At 31.8% G+C, this 20,029-nt stretch overlaps 2 protein-coding genes across 3 annotated transcripts; one reads left to right on the forward strand and one right to left on the reverse strand.

The window, feature by feature from the left end:
- Positions 1-748: 748 nt before the first annotated feature.
- On the forward strand, positions 749-10,259 carry LOC130940704 (B3 domain-containing protein Os05g0481400-like). Of its 2 annotated transcripts, none has more exons than XM_057868919.1 (9): positions 749-915; positions 1,298-1,427; positions 1,603-1,692; positions 2,700-2,765; positions 2,846-2,941; positions 8,055-8,113; positions 8,188-8,347; positions 8,657-8,863; positions 9,460-10,259. In XM_057868919.1, exons 1-9 carry the CDS (start codon positions 770-772, stop codon positions 10,030-10,032), a joined length of 1,527 nt encoding a protein of 508 aa, XP_057724902.1. In that variant the 5' UTR covers positions 749-769; the 3' UTR covers positions 10,033-10,259. The 2 variants fall into 2 exon arrangements, with proteins under 2 accessions (XP_057724902.1, XP_057724903.1); XM_057868920.1 differs by lacking the exon at positions 749-915 and adding an exon at positions 969-1,072 and having other exon boundaries at positions 9,460-10,254.
- A 119-nt stretch (positions 10,260-10,378) lies between these two features.
- LOC130940703 (probable LRR receptor-like serine/threonine-protein kinase At1g06840) lies at positions 10,379-18,200 on the reverse strand. Its single transcript, XM_057868918.1, has 21 exons — positions 18,098-18,200; positions 17,729-17,937; positions 17,375-17,525; positions 17,193-17,264; positions 16,837-16,908; positions 16,439-16,582; positions 16,292-16,363; positions 15,721-15,792; positions 15,377-15,451; positions 15,045-15,113; positions 14,885-14,953; positions 14,348-14,419; positions 14,160-14,246; positions 13,970-14,038; positions 13,079-13,557; positions 12,367-12,528; positions 11,893-12,176; positions 11,703-11,754; positions 11,362-11,612; positions 10,975-11,109; positions 10,379-10,865 (listed from the first exon to the last, which is right to left on the reverse strand). Exons 2-21 carry the CDS (start codon positions 17,823-17,825, stop codon positions 10,530-10,532), a joined length of 2,820 nt encoding a protein of 939 aa, XP_057724901.1. The 5' UTR covers positions 17,826-17,937; positions 18,098-18,200; the 3' UTR covers positions 10,379-10,529.
- Between the last annotated feature and the right edge of the window lie 1,829 nt (positions 18,201-20,029).

Below are 20,029 nucleotides of genomic sequence, written 5' to 3' on the forward strand. Positions count from 1 at the left end.
GACAGGACTTTAACTGACGAGCAATCGAATATTCTCGCTAATCACTTGTACTCCTCCTAATCCATAATTCAATATGTGATCACGGAGTTTGTACTCAATTATCTGGTTTTGAAAATATACTTGTAACTACTCATTATCAATAGTAGATAACACATTTGTTTTCTTTTATATTCACTCATTCTTTTTATTTTTTGTATGGGAGTACATATCAATTTTATTTATTGTATGGGAGTACATAAAAATTTAAAATATAATTTAAATAAAAAAATTTTATATTATATATCAATAGAATAGTGACATGCATTAATCTAATTTTTGTTTTTGAACATATTTCAAATATTAAGACCCTAAACGTATCTCGAATATTTAATACTTATTTTTCTGTATAAAATATTTTTTTACGTGCACCTAAGATACGTTATACTTTAGTTGTGTTATAGTCTAAAATTTCAATAGCTATGATATGATTATAATTTAGTTATCTAATTGTGTATTTAAATAAATATTCTATATTTTATGTATGTGAGTAAATTTTATATTTATTTAATTTGAATAAAATTTTGCATATAATAAAAAATGATAAAATTTTTCAAAAAATAATTCATCCTCTCATCTTTTTATTTATCATCAAATAAAATTTATTTTCTTTCTTTTTAAAAAAAGAAAAAAAAAACACAGATGATTAGATCCATGGTATAAGTGGCAAAGTTCATTAATGATGAGATCCAGACACAAGGACGTTGTCGTCTTTCGCATTAGCACCAAAATCATGATCGTCAAAGAACTCCTTTTAACCGGAAGCTGTCAACGTTACCAATGCCACCGACGCAGATCTGAACACCATCACCTTTTTGATTCCCTCTTTTCCCTCTTCATAACTCCAACCGTCCTTCCATCTGTTGTCGTTGTTGTGAGGTAAAAGACACGAGCATCGAGCCATCCTTCCTGATGTTGTTTTAATCCTTGGAGGGCAGTATTGGAATTATAGATTTTCATGAGGACGAAATTGGAATTTCGATGTTGTTTTTTATGTCCGGACATGGACATGCCAAGTTCTAGTTCCTGAAATGGGGTGATTACTGATTTCTTTGCCTTTATTTCTAAACTTTTGTCCGTTGCTTGCTATTTTCAGGAACATATTTTTAACTAACATAAATGTAAATTAAATTGGTATTAATTTAAAATAGGAATATAATAATAATAAAAAAGTAAATACTAAATTATACTATATTAATATAGAGGTGCCTTTTTTTATTTTGAATCTAAAAAGTTCCCACCTTTCACTGGAGGGTGGCAGAATTGCTTCATTCAGATTTCAGACAGCCCTACACCTTTTCCTGGATTTGAAAAGTCGACGACTCGACGCAGCTCTTTACTCTTCATTGCAAGCAAAAGCAAACGCCTCTTCCTTCTCCTCCTTGTCACCGGTAAAATTCTTATTCTTTATTCTTATTTTATTCTCTTTTGTAATTAGTGTTAGAGCCTCCTTTGTTTTGTTCCAACATCATAGTCAGCAATGACCTGTTCATTCCGGGAAAAAAGATTTAAACTTTTTGTGTTTGAGAGATAACTAGTGATTTATATTTTTGTTGAATACATTAGTATCACCAGCAAATGGCAAAGGGTTGCACAAACAACGATTATGAGGAGGCTAGGAAACAGAGGCTAGAAGAAAACAAGAAGCGGTTTGAGGTAATCAGCATCTATTATCACATGGTTTTTAGATTTCTGTATGTTTGGTTTCACTGTTAGGAGAGTTGGTTTCAAAATAAATTTTCCTTGTATCTGAGAGGTAGGTTTCAGTAGTTAGGATTTAGGGTTTAGGGGTTCTGATTTATTTTTAGATTCTATATGTTTGGTTTCACAGTTAGAAGAGTTGGTTTCAAAAGAATTTGTTGTATTATCTGAGAGGTAGGTTTTCAGTATTTAGGGTTTAGGGTTTTGGATTTCTAGTTTGTTTTCAATGTTTCTGGTTAGTTTGTCCTCAACCGGTGTTAGTTCAAGCTGGATTTAAAATAAATGGACCTCCATAGGGGTAGATTTTTGAAGGGCAAAGGTGTGAGATTGTGTGAGGATCATGGGGTTGGGGTATGTCTGACGGGGTTGTGAAGTGGTGGTGGATTCCCGGGCTCTGGAGCTCGGATTGGGTGCAGGTGCTTGAATCCAATCCAAGTAGGTTGAGGTAAATATAAGTTCAATTTATTTCTCTAGCCACTAAAAAGTAAATCTAGCTACCAAAACTGCAAACCAAATGGGCTAGATTGTATTTTTTTGTGCAACCGTACTATATGTACATAAAAAATCAGCCACCAATTGAAATACAAAATATATATTACAAATGGGTTAAACTACTAATGTATTTATACACAAATATATAGTGGCTGATTTTTTGAGTGTACATAGTATTTTTGTTTTTCCTATACATGTAGATAAAAATAAATCATAACCAAACATAATAATTGCATCATCTAATCCTAGTTGATCCCATTTAGTGGAACAAAACTTGGTTGCTGTTCCTGCATGTCTATCTAGTATGTATTCAAGTATAAAGACTTTGTTGCTCTATGAAATCATTTAGGTTTTTGTCTTATGAAAATGTTGGTATGTTATGATGTTCTATTTTTGTTTTTTACTTTTTTTTTAAATTTTATTGTTGCTTCAGTTCATGGATTTATGTGATTTATCTTTGTGTTTGCAAGGATTTGGGAATTTCAACAATTTCAAAGAATTTGTCTGAAATTGCGAGTTCTGTTAAGAAGTCTCCGGTATGCTTATATTTTGATGGTTTGTTTATGAAAAGGATTAGCAAATTTTTATCCCTCAACCTCCTCCTTGTCCTTTGCAGTATCGTTCTCCTAAAACGAAATCAAAGAGGGATGTTGTAGTGGAACCAAGGCGATCTTCTCGTGTACGGAACCCAGTTCGTACATACCGTGAAGATGTAAGTAATATAATCTTTCAAATTAGCATAATGTGAATGTGATGCAAAAAAAAAGTAGTTATCAACGATTTAGCTAGGGAATGAACTTTTCTTCAACCAACAATCAGCCAAGAAAATATTAGATGAGTGAAGGAAGATTATGCTTCAAACCATCAATGAAAAATACATTATTAATAAACGTCGAAAATTTTTTTATCAATTTTTCCAATAGCAATGATTTTGCCCTTTTCATCATTGTCGAATGTCACAAATCCTCCATCATACTTGTTGAATTTGATGAAGAAAGTTGATTTTTCGGTCATATGCCTTGAACATCCACTATCTAAGTACCACATGTCTTTCTTTTTCTTGGATGTAAGGCAAATCTGCACAAAGCTTTAAGTAATCTTAGGTATCAAAGTTAATTTGGATCCTCTGTTAATCCATTTTCGTTGTCCAAGAGTATTGAAATCATTAACAACTTTGTACACTTTGTTACTAATTTTTCTTTCAGCAACAAAATATTGAGGAGAAGTGTTACCATTTCTTTTACAATTTTGGCAATGATTCCCCTTTGTTGATTTTTGAGAGTGATATGAGGCTTGGCGGTTTTTGGTTTTTAAAGTTGAAAATTCGGTTTTAACAAATTGTTTTTCAAAAACAGCTTCACTTTTATCAACATAACCTAAACCAGATTTTTCAAACAAGGATTTTTGACAAGTTAACAATTTGTCTAAGTTGCTAGAATTTTGAGCGAATTCTGCTAAATCTTGATTCAAATCTCTAATCATTTTATGCAACCTCTTATTTTCATCAATGAGATCCAATGAGACATTAATCGTGTGCTTTCTTTTAAATTTCTCAATTTCAAATTTTAAAAATTTATTTTCTTCAATTAAATCCACAACACTTTCGGTTTCTATCAATTTTTCTTTGAGAAAAACATTTTCAGTTTACATTTATCATACTTAACTAGAAGTTTATTAGCATGAGCAGTTAAATCATCTATGATAATATGTAAATTCTCTTTAGATAAGTCAAAGTAATCTACCTCATCTAGTTGGTCATGTACAATCATAAAACACACTTGAGCTTCTTGTTCAGATTCCTCTTCTTCATCCAAATCATTCTCAAGGTCCTCCTATGAGGCCATCAATACTTTCTTCATTTCCCTCTTTACCTTGTCCTTCTTTTTGAGTTTAGGACAATCATATTTGTAGTGGCTAACTTTCTTGCAATGATGACAAACGACTTTGCTAAGATCCTTCTTGTAGTCTTTCAAGCTTGAACTTCTATTTTTGCCTTTGCTCAATTTCCTAGCAAAAAATACATATTCGTCATCTGAAAAACTGTTATTGGAATCATCTTCCAATGATTCTATTTTTTATTTTAAAGCCACTCCTTTCTTTTTTGAAGCACGAGTGAAGTGTGTGGTTTCATAGGCTAGTAACTTTCCTTTTAACTCATCATATGTCATCTTATCCAAGTTGTTACTTTTGGCTATGATAGTGCTTTTGGTTTTCCACTCTTTTGTTAAACTCCTAAGTATTTTCCTCACAAGAATTGATTTGGTATGAGTAATTCCCATAGCATTCAAGCTATTGATAATGATTGGGAATCTCTCAAACATTTCATCAATGATTTCTCCTTCTTTCATGGAGAATATTTCATACTCCTTTCGAAACATATCTATCCTTGTCTCTTTCATTTGTTGTGTTCTTTCATGTGTGACTTGGAGTTTATCCCAAATCTCTTTTGTTGTTTTGTATCTTCGCACTTTTCGAAATTCCTCAAAGCTAATGGCACAATATATCATGTTGATAGCCTTGGCATTGAGCTCCACTTTCTTGTCGTCATCATTTCATTCAACTTCTTCTTTTGGAACAACTTCACCTTCAGTATTAGTCTTTGTTGGAACATGCGGTCCATTCATGATTATCTTTCATATGCTGTAGTCCATGGATTGTACAAAGATCCTCATCCTTTTCCTCCAGTAGGTGTAGTTTTTGTCATTGAAGAATGATGGTCTATTATTGGATTGTCCTTCGATAAGAGTGTAACTACCACATTTGCTCCCATGTTGGCCATTTAGATTTTTCCTCCAAGTTATTAGACTTGATGTTTGAGACATTGGCTCTTGATACCAATTATATGTTTTTAATGGTCTAGAGAAGGGTGAGGGTTAAATCTATGATCCATTTTTTTTTCTTTTGAACTTTAACTCCAAAACAATTTCTGCAACTTTGTTTTTGCTAAATCTGTGATATCGATTATGCAGGAGATAATTTATTTTTGTCTTATAATGAATAAAATAAAAGCAGAGCAGAGAAGAGAATAGAACATAGACATGTATCCTGGTTCAACCATCTTGTACAATGTGGCCTACATCAAGTCTCTACTACAATTATGGTAGAATTTTCACTATCTTTATTGAAGATAACAAACACCAATTCCCTAGGATTTTTCCTAATCGTATTTGGGATGACCCAAGCTTCTAACCAAGTTTGTTTTGGCTAGGTTCACTCCTTAGACTCTCAGCACTAAGTGCTCACCCAGCTTAGCAAGAAAAAACTTTTCAGGCTCATGACACAAAACAGAAATACATCAAAAGAGTTTGACATAATAATGGTTTTTCTCTCCAAGTTAACTCTCTTTGTCTTTTCTCTCAAATGACTTTTTCATATTTCTCTCAAATTGTCTTTTTGCCATGAGAAATCAAAGAAAGATAAACTGAGAAAGTAAGATATTCAATATAACCTCATGAAGGAGAAGAATATGATAGCTTGAAAGCTATGAAAAAACCAGATTTAAGCCTTTCTCTATTTGTCTTCCATCTTGGTGGAATGCTCCTTTTGGTGTAGGTGTATTGCTTCCAAAACTTCAAGCTTTGAATGAAAGAGATGCTATGAAAACTACTTTGGTTCACTCTCCTTATTTCAATTTCTGGTTAATTACTCCATTTGTATAAGGATAATGCCTCCAAAACTTGAGCTTGTGTAGAGTCAACCTTTGAACATTGGTACAACTGAGCTTTTCTTCTTCTCCTAAGAAATCAGAGCAGAAAATCAGAGTAGAGTATGCGCCGAGGTGCAGAGGAGATGGACAGCAGTAACATTGTCAATGTCATGATGCTTTCAAAGTGCTTGCAAGATCAACACCCTTAATTTTAAGCTTTGACCTCTAGTTTAATCCTTTACCCTTTATTTTGATCAGAGGAAACTGAACCCTTTCTCTTTCTTCTTTCCCGAATTTGTGCATCATCTTCAAAGTAGCTATTTTGTATGCACAAGAATGGTAACACAACTGCTACACTTTATTTCTGAATCAATTCAGATTTTGATTTAACTTTGCCTTCGTTTTTGACTTTTACCTCCTTTCCTCTTTGATGCTAAATAATAGTGAACCACTTTTTCTTTGATTTTGGTTTTACCTGAATTGATGAAGCTCCAGCTGCAACAGCAAGCTTGTCTCTTCATTAAACCAATGGGCTGGGCTTGGTTGGTGATATATGATGGCATTATTGATCCATATACCCGCCTCATTTGTTTTTGTCTAAGTAACAACAGCATAGGCAAATTATTTTTCTTATTGGGCTGCTCACGCCAACATGGGCCTGCACTATGAACACACGCATCAAACAATTCTTTTGGACTCTCTCAACCCAGCCAAATATATGTTTGTTATTACCAAAATAAAGTTTATTGTTTCCTAAACTCAACAGTATTGAATGGAAATTCTTTCTTGTTTTGCTTGACTTGATATCATAGAATCTTTGCTTCTTGATACCGTTCTGTTTTGGTAGGATAGGCCACAATGAATGCTGATATATTCTTCAAATATGTGGTGTGTTTGCTGCTGAATTGTAGGTCTTGTATATGCTTTCCAATTTGGATATCATTATGACCTGCAACACTTAGAATAGAAAGTAAGAGCACAAGCATATTGACTAATTTCATAGGCTCGTCAAATGTTTGTCATCATCAAAGTTAGTTATTCCATGAATTTAACACTTCCAATCTTATTTTTTTAGACCTTATCTTCTAAATGAATTTTGAATCTCCACAAAGTTTAATAAAAGTCCTTTATCTTCAATCTTCATGAGATAATTGATCTAAATCTTCCACCATTCAAAATAAATTGAATTACATATGAAATTATCCAAAGTAAATGAGAATAGATATCGATTCAAAATTTAACTTGAAAAAAAAATATATTTTAACTAATTTTTTATGATTTGCCTATACTTTAGACTAAATCATTATATTATTAGGCAACATTATACATTAATTGGGGTATATTTTATGATGAGTAATGCAATCATCACAAACTACCCAGTTTACATGAGTTAATAAAAAGGAGAGTTGAAATTCTCATTTTAGTTCAATGAGATGTAGAACATCTATATCTTTATGAGTCAAAGAAGGTTGAGTGTTGCTTATCACTTCTTACATAATGAAATTGAATAGAGGTAGAATGAGTCCTCTGTTTCAGTTTCAATCTTATCCCTTTATTGTTTATTTGCACCTTTTTTTTCACATAATTGAATATTGAATTAACACCTTGTCGCATTAGAAAGATTCGAACATGTGGTGTGGGTAACGTAAGATCCAAACCTAGAAGGATTTAGCATAATAGAAAAAATTGTTAAAATAAGTGTTTATTTTATTTGGTCCATATTGAGGCGCACATTCAAAAATTTAAATATACATTAATAGGTTGCCTGATGTAATTATGTAATATTGATGAAGTCTCACATATAATAAAACATTGTTTGAACACAAAAAGTAACATAAAGCAAACTACTCTAATTTGCTCCTGTTAACGGCTGTAATTAAACTTAAGTTAATGTAACTACTTAACTAATTACTCTGATTAATGTTAAAAAATTTAGTTTTGATGATTTATACTGCAAAAAGAAATTATATCAACATGTAATTATGTATTGTTACATCAATTGAAATGTATAACTAACAAACTTAATAACAAGATATGACAGTGAAGAATTCAAGTTTGGCTCGTTTGATTTGTTTCTAGTTAGCATCTTATTACATTCAGATTCAGTATCATTGACTTGATTTCCATTGTTTTAGTCTAGAAGAAATTTGTTGACTACATACATTTCTTTCACTTGCAGGTTGACATAGAACTTCCAACTTTTCGGAAGAGGTCAAGGTCAAGTTCATCATGGGGAAGGTGGTTAATTTCCTACGTTACAACTTTTCCGTATTACTACTGAAATCTTTATAACAAGGTTATGGTACTCGCAGTTATATTGCAAGGCCACTAGATGAAATCAAGGAAGCTACAGATGAACAAAGAGCTCGAGCTTTGGAGGCTGCGGAGAAACTCCAAAGCAATTTGCAGTCTGAGAATCCATCATTTATTAAGTCGATGGTCCGGTCTCATGTTTATAGCTGCTTTTGGTTGGTAGGTTGCAGTTAAGATGATTTATTTATGGCTTGAACATGCTTAAACTATGCTTGTCATTTGTGATTTGTTCAAGTGGTGTTTTTTCTCTGTTCTATTTTCAGTTTCTATGTTTTCATTATTAAACATTAATTGGGGAACTAGATATACAAATGTTGTTTTTCTTTATATTCACTTTGAACACTCACTTTGATAATGATTTGGATGAGGATCATACACAACAAAGGAGAAGATTCATTTAGTTTAAGGAAATAATAGTCGAACTATTAAAACATCTTAGTTAATTAATAAACGTAACATCTCTGGCAGGGTCTTCCTTTGAGATTTTGTGCAAAACATCTCCCCAAAACTGTATGTAACATGATTTTAGAGGATGAAACTGGTAAAGAATTTGAGGCTGTTTTCATTGGCAATAGAAGTGGACTTAGTGGTGGCTGGAGAGGATTTGCATTGGAGCATAAGTTGGATGATGGTGATGCACTTGTTTTTGAATTGACTGAAAAAACAAGGTTTAAGGTAATTTGTGTTTACTAATTCTCTTGTAACACTTCATGACTATTATGATTGTTAGATTTTCCCTGTCATCATTGAAGGATAAAAATGATCTGGCAAGTTTACTCAAATATGCTCAATTGTTTTTTATGGATAACTGTGGATTGGTTACGGGGTAAAACTGGGGAATATCTTCCCATGGGTAAACGATTCTCTAAAGCGAGGAGATCTGTAACGTAATAAAGTAATGAGTTAATCACTATTAAATTTGTAACTTCTGACATGTATGAGCCCCACAACCTTGATTTAAGAGTGATTAGACTTATTTTCTTGTTTAACAACTTTTTCACTTTAGAGGAGTTTGATTCCTTTCCATGTATGGGCTTTATGTGTAGTTCATCCATGGAAAAATTATCCCGATTTTCACTGCAACCAAACATGCCTAGCTTTGTCTTTTGTGCTAGTTTTCAGTCCTTTGTTTATTTTGTAGTTGAAATGACTAATTAATTTGTTGGCATAAAAAAATATTAATCAAACGAATTTTACTCCAGGATATGATAAGAGCTGATATTTGATTTTTTTTTTTAATAATATACTACCCTAACACAGTGTTGCTGCAGATTTATAGAATTAAAGCATTTCCAGATTCAGCTGAAGAATATGAAAAACAGATTTTGAAGGAAGAAGGAAACAAACGTGCAAAGAAAGCACCGAAAGCTAATAGCAACTCCGAATCAGAATTCAACAAGACAAAAAACCCAAAAAAGGCCATTGCAGATAAAATTAATGAAGTAGAGAGTTCTAAGGATAACCTGCCAGAAAGTAACATTGATACTGAAGTTAAACCACAGGAGGTGAAGCTAAGTTATAGAACTAGGTTTACTCGGAAGAAAGTGCAAGATAAATCTAAAGGGGGAACACAAGTTGAAAATGGAGAATCAAAGGAGGCCATGAAGCCTAAATCTCAAGGAAACAAGACAAAAAAGTCAAAAGAAAGTGTTGATCATAAAATCGATAACTCGGACAATACTCAACAGGTTCTTTCCAAAAATAACCCTGTCGGACCAAAAGGTGCGAGCCTAAGCAATGAAGATGGGATTGTTCAGGATGGTGGACCAGTTGAAGAAAAAAGCAAAAGTGTTTCAAAACCTAGAAAAATGCGAGCTCCAAAGCTTTTCAGAAAGAGAGTATAGTCCTTGAGCCAGTGAGTAGTTAGCTAAATTGTGTTTGTGATGTATTATAGTATATTTAAGACATGTTTGAATTAGATTAGGAGTATGGAATTGAACTATATATTATGTTGGCAAGTATCACTTTCATATGTAGTAGTGAATTGGTGGATTTGTCTATTTATGATATATAAATTGTTATATCTAAGCACATCTTTTTCCCTTGCATGGTTTTTAGGTTGAGTTTGTTTATATGTACAGAATATTAAAATAGAGACAGAGATAAAAAATCATGTTTGATATAGACACAAATATTGTGTTTTGAGACATTGAATTAGTATAGTGTCTTTTTTGACAGAAATGATATAAAGACAGTAATACATATAATATTTGTACAAACTACAAAATTGATAGATTAATAGCCACTCCTCTGTTAATTTATCTTACAAAAAAAGAATGAACAAAAACAATGTAGTATAAAAGTATTATATATGCATTAGTTCAATTTACACGGTAACTTTTTATCTTGGCTTGATGGTTGGAATATCTCCACTAATAAGATCACTGCCAGAAATTTCTACGGATGCAAAAGGGGTGGATGATGAAGGTTGTGAACTGAATAATGTTCCTGAATCACTGCTAACATATTCAGCTACTTTGCCATTAGACTCAGGAATCATGGACCAAATGTTTTCAAGCTCTCTAACCACTTCTGCCATCTTAGGCCTATCGTCTGGCACGTCTTCGCAACACTTTAGAGCCAATGTCAAAAATGGTTGCACACATTCTGAAGGACAAGGCCCCATGCGTTCATCCATAACTGCAACTAGACCGCCGGATTGGTAATCCGAAGTAACCTGAAAATAAATTCAAAAATAAAAAGAAAATCAAATTCCAAAGTGACTGAATACTGAATAGTATACATTATACAAGTAATAATCAAGCCACATATATATATATATATACCTGTCTTATAATGTTTTTGCCATGGGAGATTGGTGCCCTTCCGGTTGCAATTTCCAGAAACACGACACCAAGACTATAAACATCACTCTTGTCTGTTAACTTGCGAGTTAAGAAATACTCCGGATCAAGGTAACCCTGCATGATTAAACCAGTGAACAAACCAATAGAAAGAAATATAATAAATCATTGATATTAAGAACATAGTTTGATTTAAGCACACCTCAAAAGCAAATTTTTTCTAGTTTCCATTGCTTTGATTATTGATCAATAAAAATGTGTGTTAGCCCTTTACTCATTAGTCACTTTTCTTAGGGGGGGAAAAAAAACCTTAATCAAGTTGCTTTGTCCATTTCATTTCTTAATGCACACAACGTATGAAAGCCTTACCGGGGTCCCTTTTACCACTGTAGATACATGACCAGGCACAACTCCTTCGACATCTGGCACCGGGGCGAGTCGCGAAAGTCCAAAATCAGCAACCTTTGCATTGAACTTAGAGTCCAATAGTATATTACTGGCCTTGACATCTCTGTGGAATATTGGAGGATCAGCTTCTGTGTGTAGATACAAAAGACCTTTAGCTGATCCTAGAGCAATCTTCATTCTCATTGTAAAATTCAGAGGTGTTCTTGAATAAGCTGTCACGAATAATTAATTAGGTGAGGCTACATACAAAGATATCAAAATCACAACACACAAAATTTAGTTGATAAGAGGATTAGGCGTACGCGAGAGGTGATCCCTTAGCGTTCCGTTCGGCATATATTCGTAAACCAGCATCTGCAATAACAAGTCACAAGAACAGAAACTCACTAGGCTGTGTGTTTTTTTCAACTAAACATGAATCTTTTCTTTTTATATGAAGATATTCATATAAGATAACTTAAGAAGTTGGTAAAACAGATTATAATGTGTTACCTGTTCACCCTCTTCATCACAATATCCAATTAGAGACACAAGGTTTCGGTGATGCAGGCGCGACAGCAACTGTATTTCTGTAAGAAACTCCCTCTCACCTTGCAGTGATCCTTCCTGTGCACGTTTTATGGCGACAGCAGTGCCGTCAGCAAGAATACCTTTATAAACCTTCCCATACCCGCCGCGTCCAACTTGAGAAGACTCACTGAAATTATTAGTTGCTGCTGCCAACTCTTCAAAAACAAATACCCTCACACCTTCAATTTTTATTGAGATTCTTGTTCCTGTTGTTTAGATACATTTTCATGAAGGTCATTAAGTCAATCTAGACTTCTCATTACAGATAAACGAAAGGACTAATAGAGATATTTAATGATTTCTCATCTTATAAAATCCTCAATCTTCCTTGCTTTCTTTAACGTGGAACTAATTTCATACATTACTTCTTACACTTGCAACATTAACAGTACTTACCACCATGTTGCCGTTTGGAAAGTATACGGTAATCTCTCAATCTGATTCTCAATATAAGAAGGGAAACAATTGCAGATAATGTAACTGCTACCGCAATTGAACCTAAGATTATTCCTGCCAGTGCACCTTTGCTTAGCCCTGAACCTGAAGACACCAGAATCACTGTGGCAACAAAAACCAGTACCTTAGTAACCATAAGACAATTTTATCATGAGAGTTCTCTAGATACAAATTACAACAAGAAAGTATTATCCCACTAGGCACCATTGAAGTATATAATGTATCATTTATAGAGGAAAACTCTTTACACGTAGATCTCCTTTAACCACCTCATGTATAGTCTTTTTGGATATTCCTCTACCATTCGCCCACTGTCCACTTTTCATCTCATCCACCCTCCTAAACGAATACTCTGCCGATCTTCTTCTCACATGTCCATACCACTGTCATTCTTTCTATAATAGGTGCTACTCCAACTTGCTCTCTTATATATTCGTTTCTTATTTTGTCTACACATATATGACCGTCTCATCTATCTCAGCATCTTCATTTATGCTACACTTAAGTTATGATAACTCTAAATACAGATTAACTTCTAGAAACATGCAATCTTGTTAAAGTTTTTTTGTTTTAGTCGTGCATGTTAAAGTATTTGATTGACTTTTAAATGAAACAAAGTAGTATTATTCAAACCACTATTCCATTAGCTTACCCTGACTATAAGGAGGAAGATCCATAAGTTCATAAGGCCCAAACAAGTCACTGTCACTAATATTCCACCCTGTCAACGTGCTTCTAATCCGCGAATACTCGCTATCATTGAACTTCTGATTAGTTGTGGTGTTGTTAACAGTTGCAGGAAAAACCTTCAAGTTCATTCGCAACCGAGGCCCTTCTTCCCATTCATAATCAGTAATGTGCAGCTGATTAGTCTCAACTTTCAATCCATCAGTGAGGTATGTTTGAAAGTTACTCATGAATGCAGGGAAATCTGATCCAAATCCTGGACTTTTCAATCTGTAATCAACATACAATGGAGCTGAACAGACACAGTCCACAGAGTACTCATAAGGAGAGGAGCATGGTTCACCGGGACAGTTAATGCCGGAGCTACCATTCCCGCCGGTTACACCTTGAGATCCACAGAACTTAGCAAAGCTGTTATTTTTGCATAGAGGATTTCCCCCAAGCCTGAAAAGCAGTAATGTGACAAGTAAAAATCACTAACGATGTTTATGCTCCCTCGGATCCAATATAACTGTCAAGTTATAATTATACACAGATCTTTTGGATCCGAGGGAGTATTATTTTTAGGATAAATTACTGTTGTATCTCTAGAAATTTGGTAAAATTCAACCAAAACCTTTAAACATTCATCGACTTCGCCCAAGATTTATTTAAATACTTTCCATTTTTCCTAAAGTATAATACTAAACACATATGTAAACATAACATGAACCTCCCTTAAACAAGAATTAGATGAAATCTCAGGGAGTTCAGTATAATTTTCCTTATTTTTACTATGCAATAAGATGAAACACTCTAGTCTTCACTACCCTCATATATATAAGTTTAAATTGCAACAGTGAGTTTAGGAACATACTGGAGTGTGACATTTGAAGGAAGAGTAGTACTTCCTGATATGGTGTTGAGCTCATTGTTTTGCAAGTCCCTACAAAGATTTCAAAAACAAAGTAAAAAAATACACCTAAGGTTTGAGCAAAATAAAATATAGAATATGTCACATAAACATACATATATATAAAAGGACTAAATATCAGTTGAGGTCTTACACAATAAGGCTTTCATTTGCACTTGAAGTCTTGTTCTGCCAAATGGAGGAGGGAACGTTGCCACTCAATTTATTGTTTGCAATTGATCTGTCCCATTATTCATAAAACAAAAGAATATTATGGATGTTGCTCTTAAGGTTGATGGAGAAGAAGAAAAGGTTGATACAAAAACATAAGAGTCAACTTACAATTTCTTAAGACGTGGAAGATTTGAAAAATTTAATGGAATAGTTCCACTGAGATTGTTGTTTGATAACACACTGCATAGTGGTCAACAAAATAATTATATCAAATATGTGATACCACCTTCGTTCTCAATATTAGATTTATATATTTCTTGGGCATATCTAATACGTATTCTAAGAACATGTATAAACCACTTATTTTCATTTATAAAATTTTAAAATGATGTAAAAGAAAAAATCAAAATTAGTTCCACTTAAATGTGATCTAACACTATAAAGGTAATTCGTGAAACAAAAATGTTATGTGCATACAAAAAATTAGCTACTATATATTTGTGTATAAATATATATGTTGTTTAACTCGTTTTTAATGTGTATATTGTATTTCAACACATATTTTGTACAAATAACTGATTTGGTGACTGAGTTTTTGTGTACATGTAATATGGTTGTTCCAAAAATTATCCCCATACCAAATCCAAATACTTGAATGCAAATATCCAATAGATGAAAAATTATTTGAACAATACAGATTCTTACATGGTTGTGATATTCCCAGAAAGCTGATTTGTAGGAATTGTTTCATTCAGCTGATTGTGACTGAGATCACTGGAATTTACAAAAATAATAGTAACCAGAAAACTGTTAGAATACATATGATATTATAAATCAATACATAAACTGAAAATGAGATACTTACATATAATAAAGGTTTGGTATCCTACTCAAATCAGGAATTGGTCCTTTCAAGCTGCAGTTCCTAAGGCTCCTGAAAATAATGTGACAAGATGAAAAAATACCACATCCAATTTAAAACTTTAAACAAATATATTAATGAGTCTCTCATCTTATAAACTCTTAATTTTTTCTTGCTTTCTTTAATGTGGGACTAATTTCATACACCTCCTCACACTTGCAACATTAACAGTTAACTGCATTTCCTTTTCCTATTTATAATTGTATTTGTTTAGAAACTCAGTTCCATTCCTTGTATTTGTAACTTGTTTACAATGTATCAGAAAATGCACTTACAATTTGATCAAACGTGACATATCTCCGTAAGACTCGGGAATAGTACTTCCACTAAAGTTATTGTTATCAAGCTGCCTGCAAAAATAAATAAATAAATAAATAATAAAAAGACAATTTTAATCACATATATAATAAAAGAATATCAAAAAAGGTAAAAACTAAAGTGCAGTCGATTTCATATGAAGTTGATACTGAGAGCAGTTAGATGACCCGTTAGATGATTTGACTGATTTGACTAAATTTTCATTTAACGGATCTCAGATATAAACTTCTGGTGAAGTCAACTTCACCTGAGTTTTTACCATCAAAAAATTAGGGAAAAGAAAGTGCAAAGAGAATCATACAGAATCTTTAAGCGTGGCATCTTAGAGAGACCAGGGGGAAGTGTTCCTGTTAAGTTGTTTGTGTCAAGAAGCCTGCATGTCCACAAATACACATAAACATCTATTAATTACTATAATAAAATCATTAAATCAAAAAAATTTATACACCCGATACTAATTTTGTCTACATATATTAACTTTTCAATGTGAATTTTTTTTTTGGATTTTGCTAGGTAGACAATGACCATTGTAAACAATGTGAACAATGGGTTTTAGAATTAATTCAATAAAGTAAAAAAACACTCCAACCCCAAATTACTTCATAAACCTTAACATTAGGATAACCGTCTGCATACCTAGTGAATTGAACATATAGCCATTGTTAACTGTGTATGAGTAAATCAAATCAAAAGAAATAATCATCTAATTAAAAATAATGAATATAATCATCTGCATACCTATTGAATTGAACATCCGACATATCTATTGTTCACATTGTTTAGTATTCTCATTGTCTACCTATATTTTTTTCATTGTGACAGTTATTATTGGACGAAAGGAGTGTGTTACTGATATCGAACAGCCAACTTACAGGTGAAAAAGGTTTGGTAGTTGGGAAAACTCCGGTGGGATAGGGCCGCTAAGTGAATTATTGTTCATGTGACTGCAAAAGGCAAAGGATTATTTCTTTCATTTTTGAAATGAATCTTGATCATGAAGAAGAATGAATCAATCTTACAAGTGCTTGCAGGCATTGAGATTTGCAAATGATGAAGGTATAGATCCATTGATATTGTTCTGATCAATTTGCATTCGGATCAAGTTTGGTAAATAGCCAAGCTCTTCTGGCAGTGGACCAATTAATTTATTTCCATTCAGGAGCCTGCAAAAGAATACATATATTTAATGTTTCATAAGGTCATAAGATGTTCAAAATATAATAATCATGCACCAAATTATTTGTCCATATGATACGTATAAGTGAAAATTAAGGTGCAATTAACTTTATGTGAAATTAATAGCTAATAATAGTTAAATAATTTAATAAATTTGACTAAATTATTTAGCTATTAACTTCGTATAAAATTAACAACACCTGGTTCTATAATACTTGCCAAAAAGAATGCCTCAACTTACAAGAGTTTCAGGGTAATGATGTTGCCAATTTCTTTTGGTATGGTCCCACTTATCTTGTTCCACATAAAATCCCTTTCAATAACACAAATAAAAAAAAAGCATATATCATAATACAAAAAGTATTATATTTATACTAAAATTGGCTATTAAAATTAACTACTATATATTTATATTTATGTATAAATAAATTATTTTTATCTTTTAATATGTATTTTATATTTTAACATATATTTTATGTTAATGATCAATTTTGATAGCTGATTTTAATATATACTTAACATGGTTGATAATATTCTATTGAAAAAAAAATATAAACAAGATTATATTCCAAACATTAAAAACAGCTACATTCTTACAATATTTCCAGATAAGTGAAGTTGCCAATCTCCGGTGCCAATTTTCCAGACAAGTTCATTTTGTATAGTTGCCTAAAATTAAAAAAAAAAAAAAAACATAAAAGGGTGTTATATATATACATAATATTATATAATACCATGACATAAAATAGTGACAAACTAAGAAAGATATTAAATCTTACAGTTCCTGAACATGAAAATATCCATCGTTAAATCTTCTGTCGTGACACAAAACCCCTGTCCATCTATTAATACATGGATCTCCTTGATTCCAATTACTCAAATTTCTATTGACATCAATCAAATTGTTCTTTATGGCTCTCAACGCCGTAACTGTATCCATAATCAAGTTATCAATAGAACCAATCAACAATATATAATGAGTCGGCAATATATACAAATGACAACTCGATGCACAAACACCCCGCGTTAACGCAAGTTAAAAAAAAAGTTGCATCCAAACAGTGATTTGGCAATATCTAAATAAACTAAAAATATGATCTTTTAGCATAAATCACTTCTCTTTTCTAACAAACCTTCATTGGGGTGAGTGACTCCATTCTGAGCAGTAGCCAATAGTAAATAGCAGCAAAACCACAAGAACAGAACAACTTCACACTTTGAAAGATTCATCCCAAGTATACACTCTAAAACAAAATCACCACTTAAATATTCTTCCTGATGAACTCAAACCTCCACCCTGATCGCTTTCCTTGCGCGCGCGCACACATATATAGATCAATACCTGTTTATATTCCCAAATTTTTATGCACTGATGGTTTAAAATAATTTTACACGAGCAACTGAGCTAAAAGTCAAAGACTATTTCGACATCGTCGAAAAACAAAAAGTTATTTTTTGGATACAAATTTGATACACATGAAGAAGAAGAAGAACAAACATACCTATATATGAGAAGATTTGTAATTAAAAGGAGCAAGACGGTGAAAGTTGGAAGCAATAAGAAAAATAGAAGGCAATAAGGAGGCAGCAAAAATGAAAAGAAAGTCTAAGTTGCAATAAAATATAATGAGTGAGTGAAAGACACGTGGATAAAAAAATATGAAGAAAGTTGGTATCTCAAAGGTTAAGGCTCTTACCCAGTCTACATAGAAATCAAATTTATTGCAGAGATGAGAATGAGTAATTGGTGGTGTAGCAGATGACGAAAGCCACCGCGCTTTTGCATGCTATATATAATTATATATTGCTCAATCAATATAACAGTGCAAAATAGATTACAAAAAATAAATAAATAATGAGCACCTTTACTTTAATGGGGTTGACTTTTGGAATCTAGATAGAAGGAATTAGAGATTACTTTTTGTCATTTAAGTTTATGAATTTCACTAAAAACTTATGTGTCAAATATTTTATAAAATAAAAAATTTAATTTAATTTTAATATACTAATAATATAAAATATTTTATGCAATTATCTAATCACATTTATTTTTCAGATGATTATTCATATGATTAATATAAAAATTAATTTTTTTTAATATAATGTTACGTAATTAAATAAATATATAAAATCCAAATGACTGTATATTAAAATTAAATTAAACTCTTAAAAAAATTTATTGGAGAACATTCTGGATTTTACTCAAATATGTTACGTAATAATAAGCTTAATATTAGATTTATCAACTATCGCAACATAAAATAATACAATGTTTTTCTTTGACCATTAAATCATATAAAAAAATTCCTTTTTTTTCTGGTTAGTAGAGGACATGTTAAGAATTCTATGATTATATATATTAGACGTCTTAGAATAAAATAAGTTATAGTATTATATCAATATTTAACACAATTTTGTATGGAAGAACCATTAACTAGAAATTGAAAGAAATGTTTAATAGGATATCTGCTACAATAACATCGTAAATATTTTAATTAATCAACGATTAACATCTCGGTAAGTGGAAGGGATAGAAGAACTTTATAATAATAACTATATATATTTGTCATTATCACTAATTTTCCTATAGTTTACTTTAGTTGTTGGTTTAACTTTTCATCTAATCAAATTTCAAGTTAGATGCTACGTCATTAAACGACAACAACAGCACTAACACGTTTCTTTCTGGTGATTATTAGGATTATTACTTTTTGTTATATACTTCTATTTTTTCCACCATATATACAGAAATATTCAAAAGACGGTGATTTCTTATTGGTCATTCTGCGTTTATTGTATTATTAGGACCAATTCTTGGTAAATTGCTTAATAGTTTGTAAATTATTTGAAGAACAGGTTTAATTTGATAAACCTAACACCATGAAAATGTATAAGCAGGTCTTCGGAAAATTTTGTAATGAATCTGTAAGTTTTATATATGGAAAAGGATATCAAATAATTATTTAAGAATTTTTGTAATAGAGTTATATAAATAAAATAACAATATTAAGTCCCTAAATAATTGCAACATTAAATTTGTAAGTTTTTGGCAAAATGGAATGAGAAACTAATATAAGGATAAATTTATGAATAATATTAGGTAACTAATTTTTTTCAGTTAATACAGTTAATTTTTTTAAATGATTTTGTTTATCTAAAATTTTAGACTCTAAATCATAAACTTTTAACCTTAAATCTTAAATTATGAACTCAAACATTAAAGTTAGTTAATATTAACTAACTAAAAATTGATTTTTTATATTTTCTCTAAATTTATTATCCATATATAGCATTGTAATTTTTCATAGATTAAAATATATCTTAAAATAACCACTATAAGAAAATTGGATTAAAATGGCATTAATTTTTTGGTGGTTTTACATAATTACCCTTATTTTTGATAATTTTTGTAGCTTTAGTATTTGCCACAATGC

This window comes from Arachis stenosperma, chromosome 7 (assembly GCF_014773155.1).
Source record: "Arachis stenosperma cultivar V10309 chromosome 7, arast.V10309.gnm1.PFL2, whole genome shotgun sequence".
NCBI lineage: Eukaryota > Viridiplantae > Streptophyta > Magnoliopsida > Fabales > Fabaceae > Arachis > Arachis stenosperma.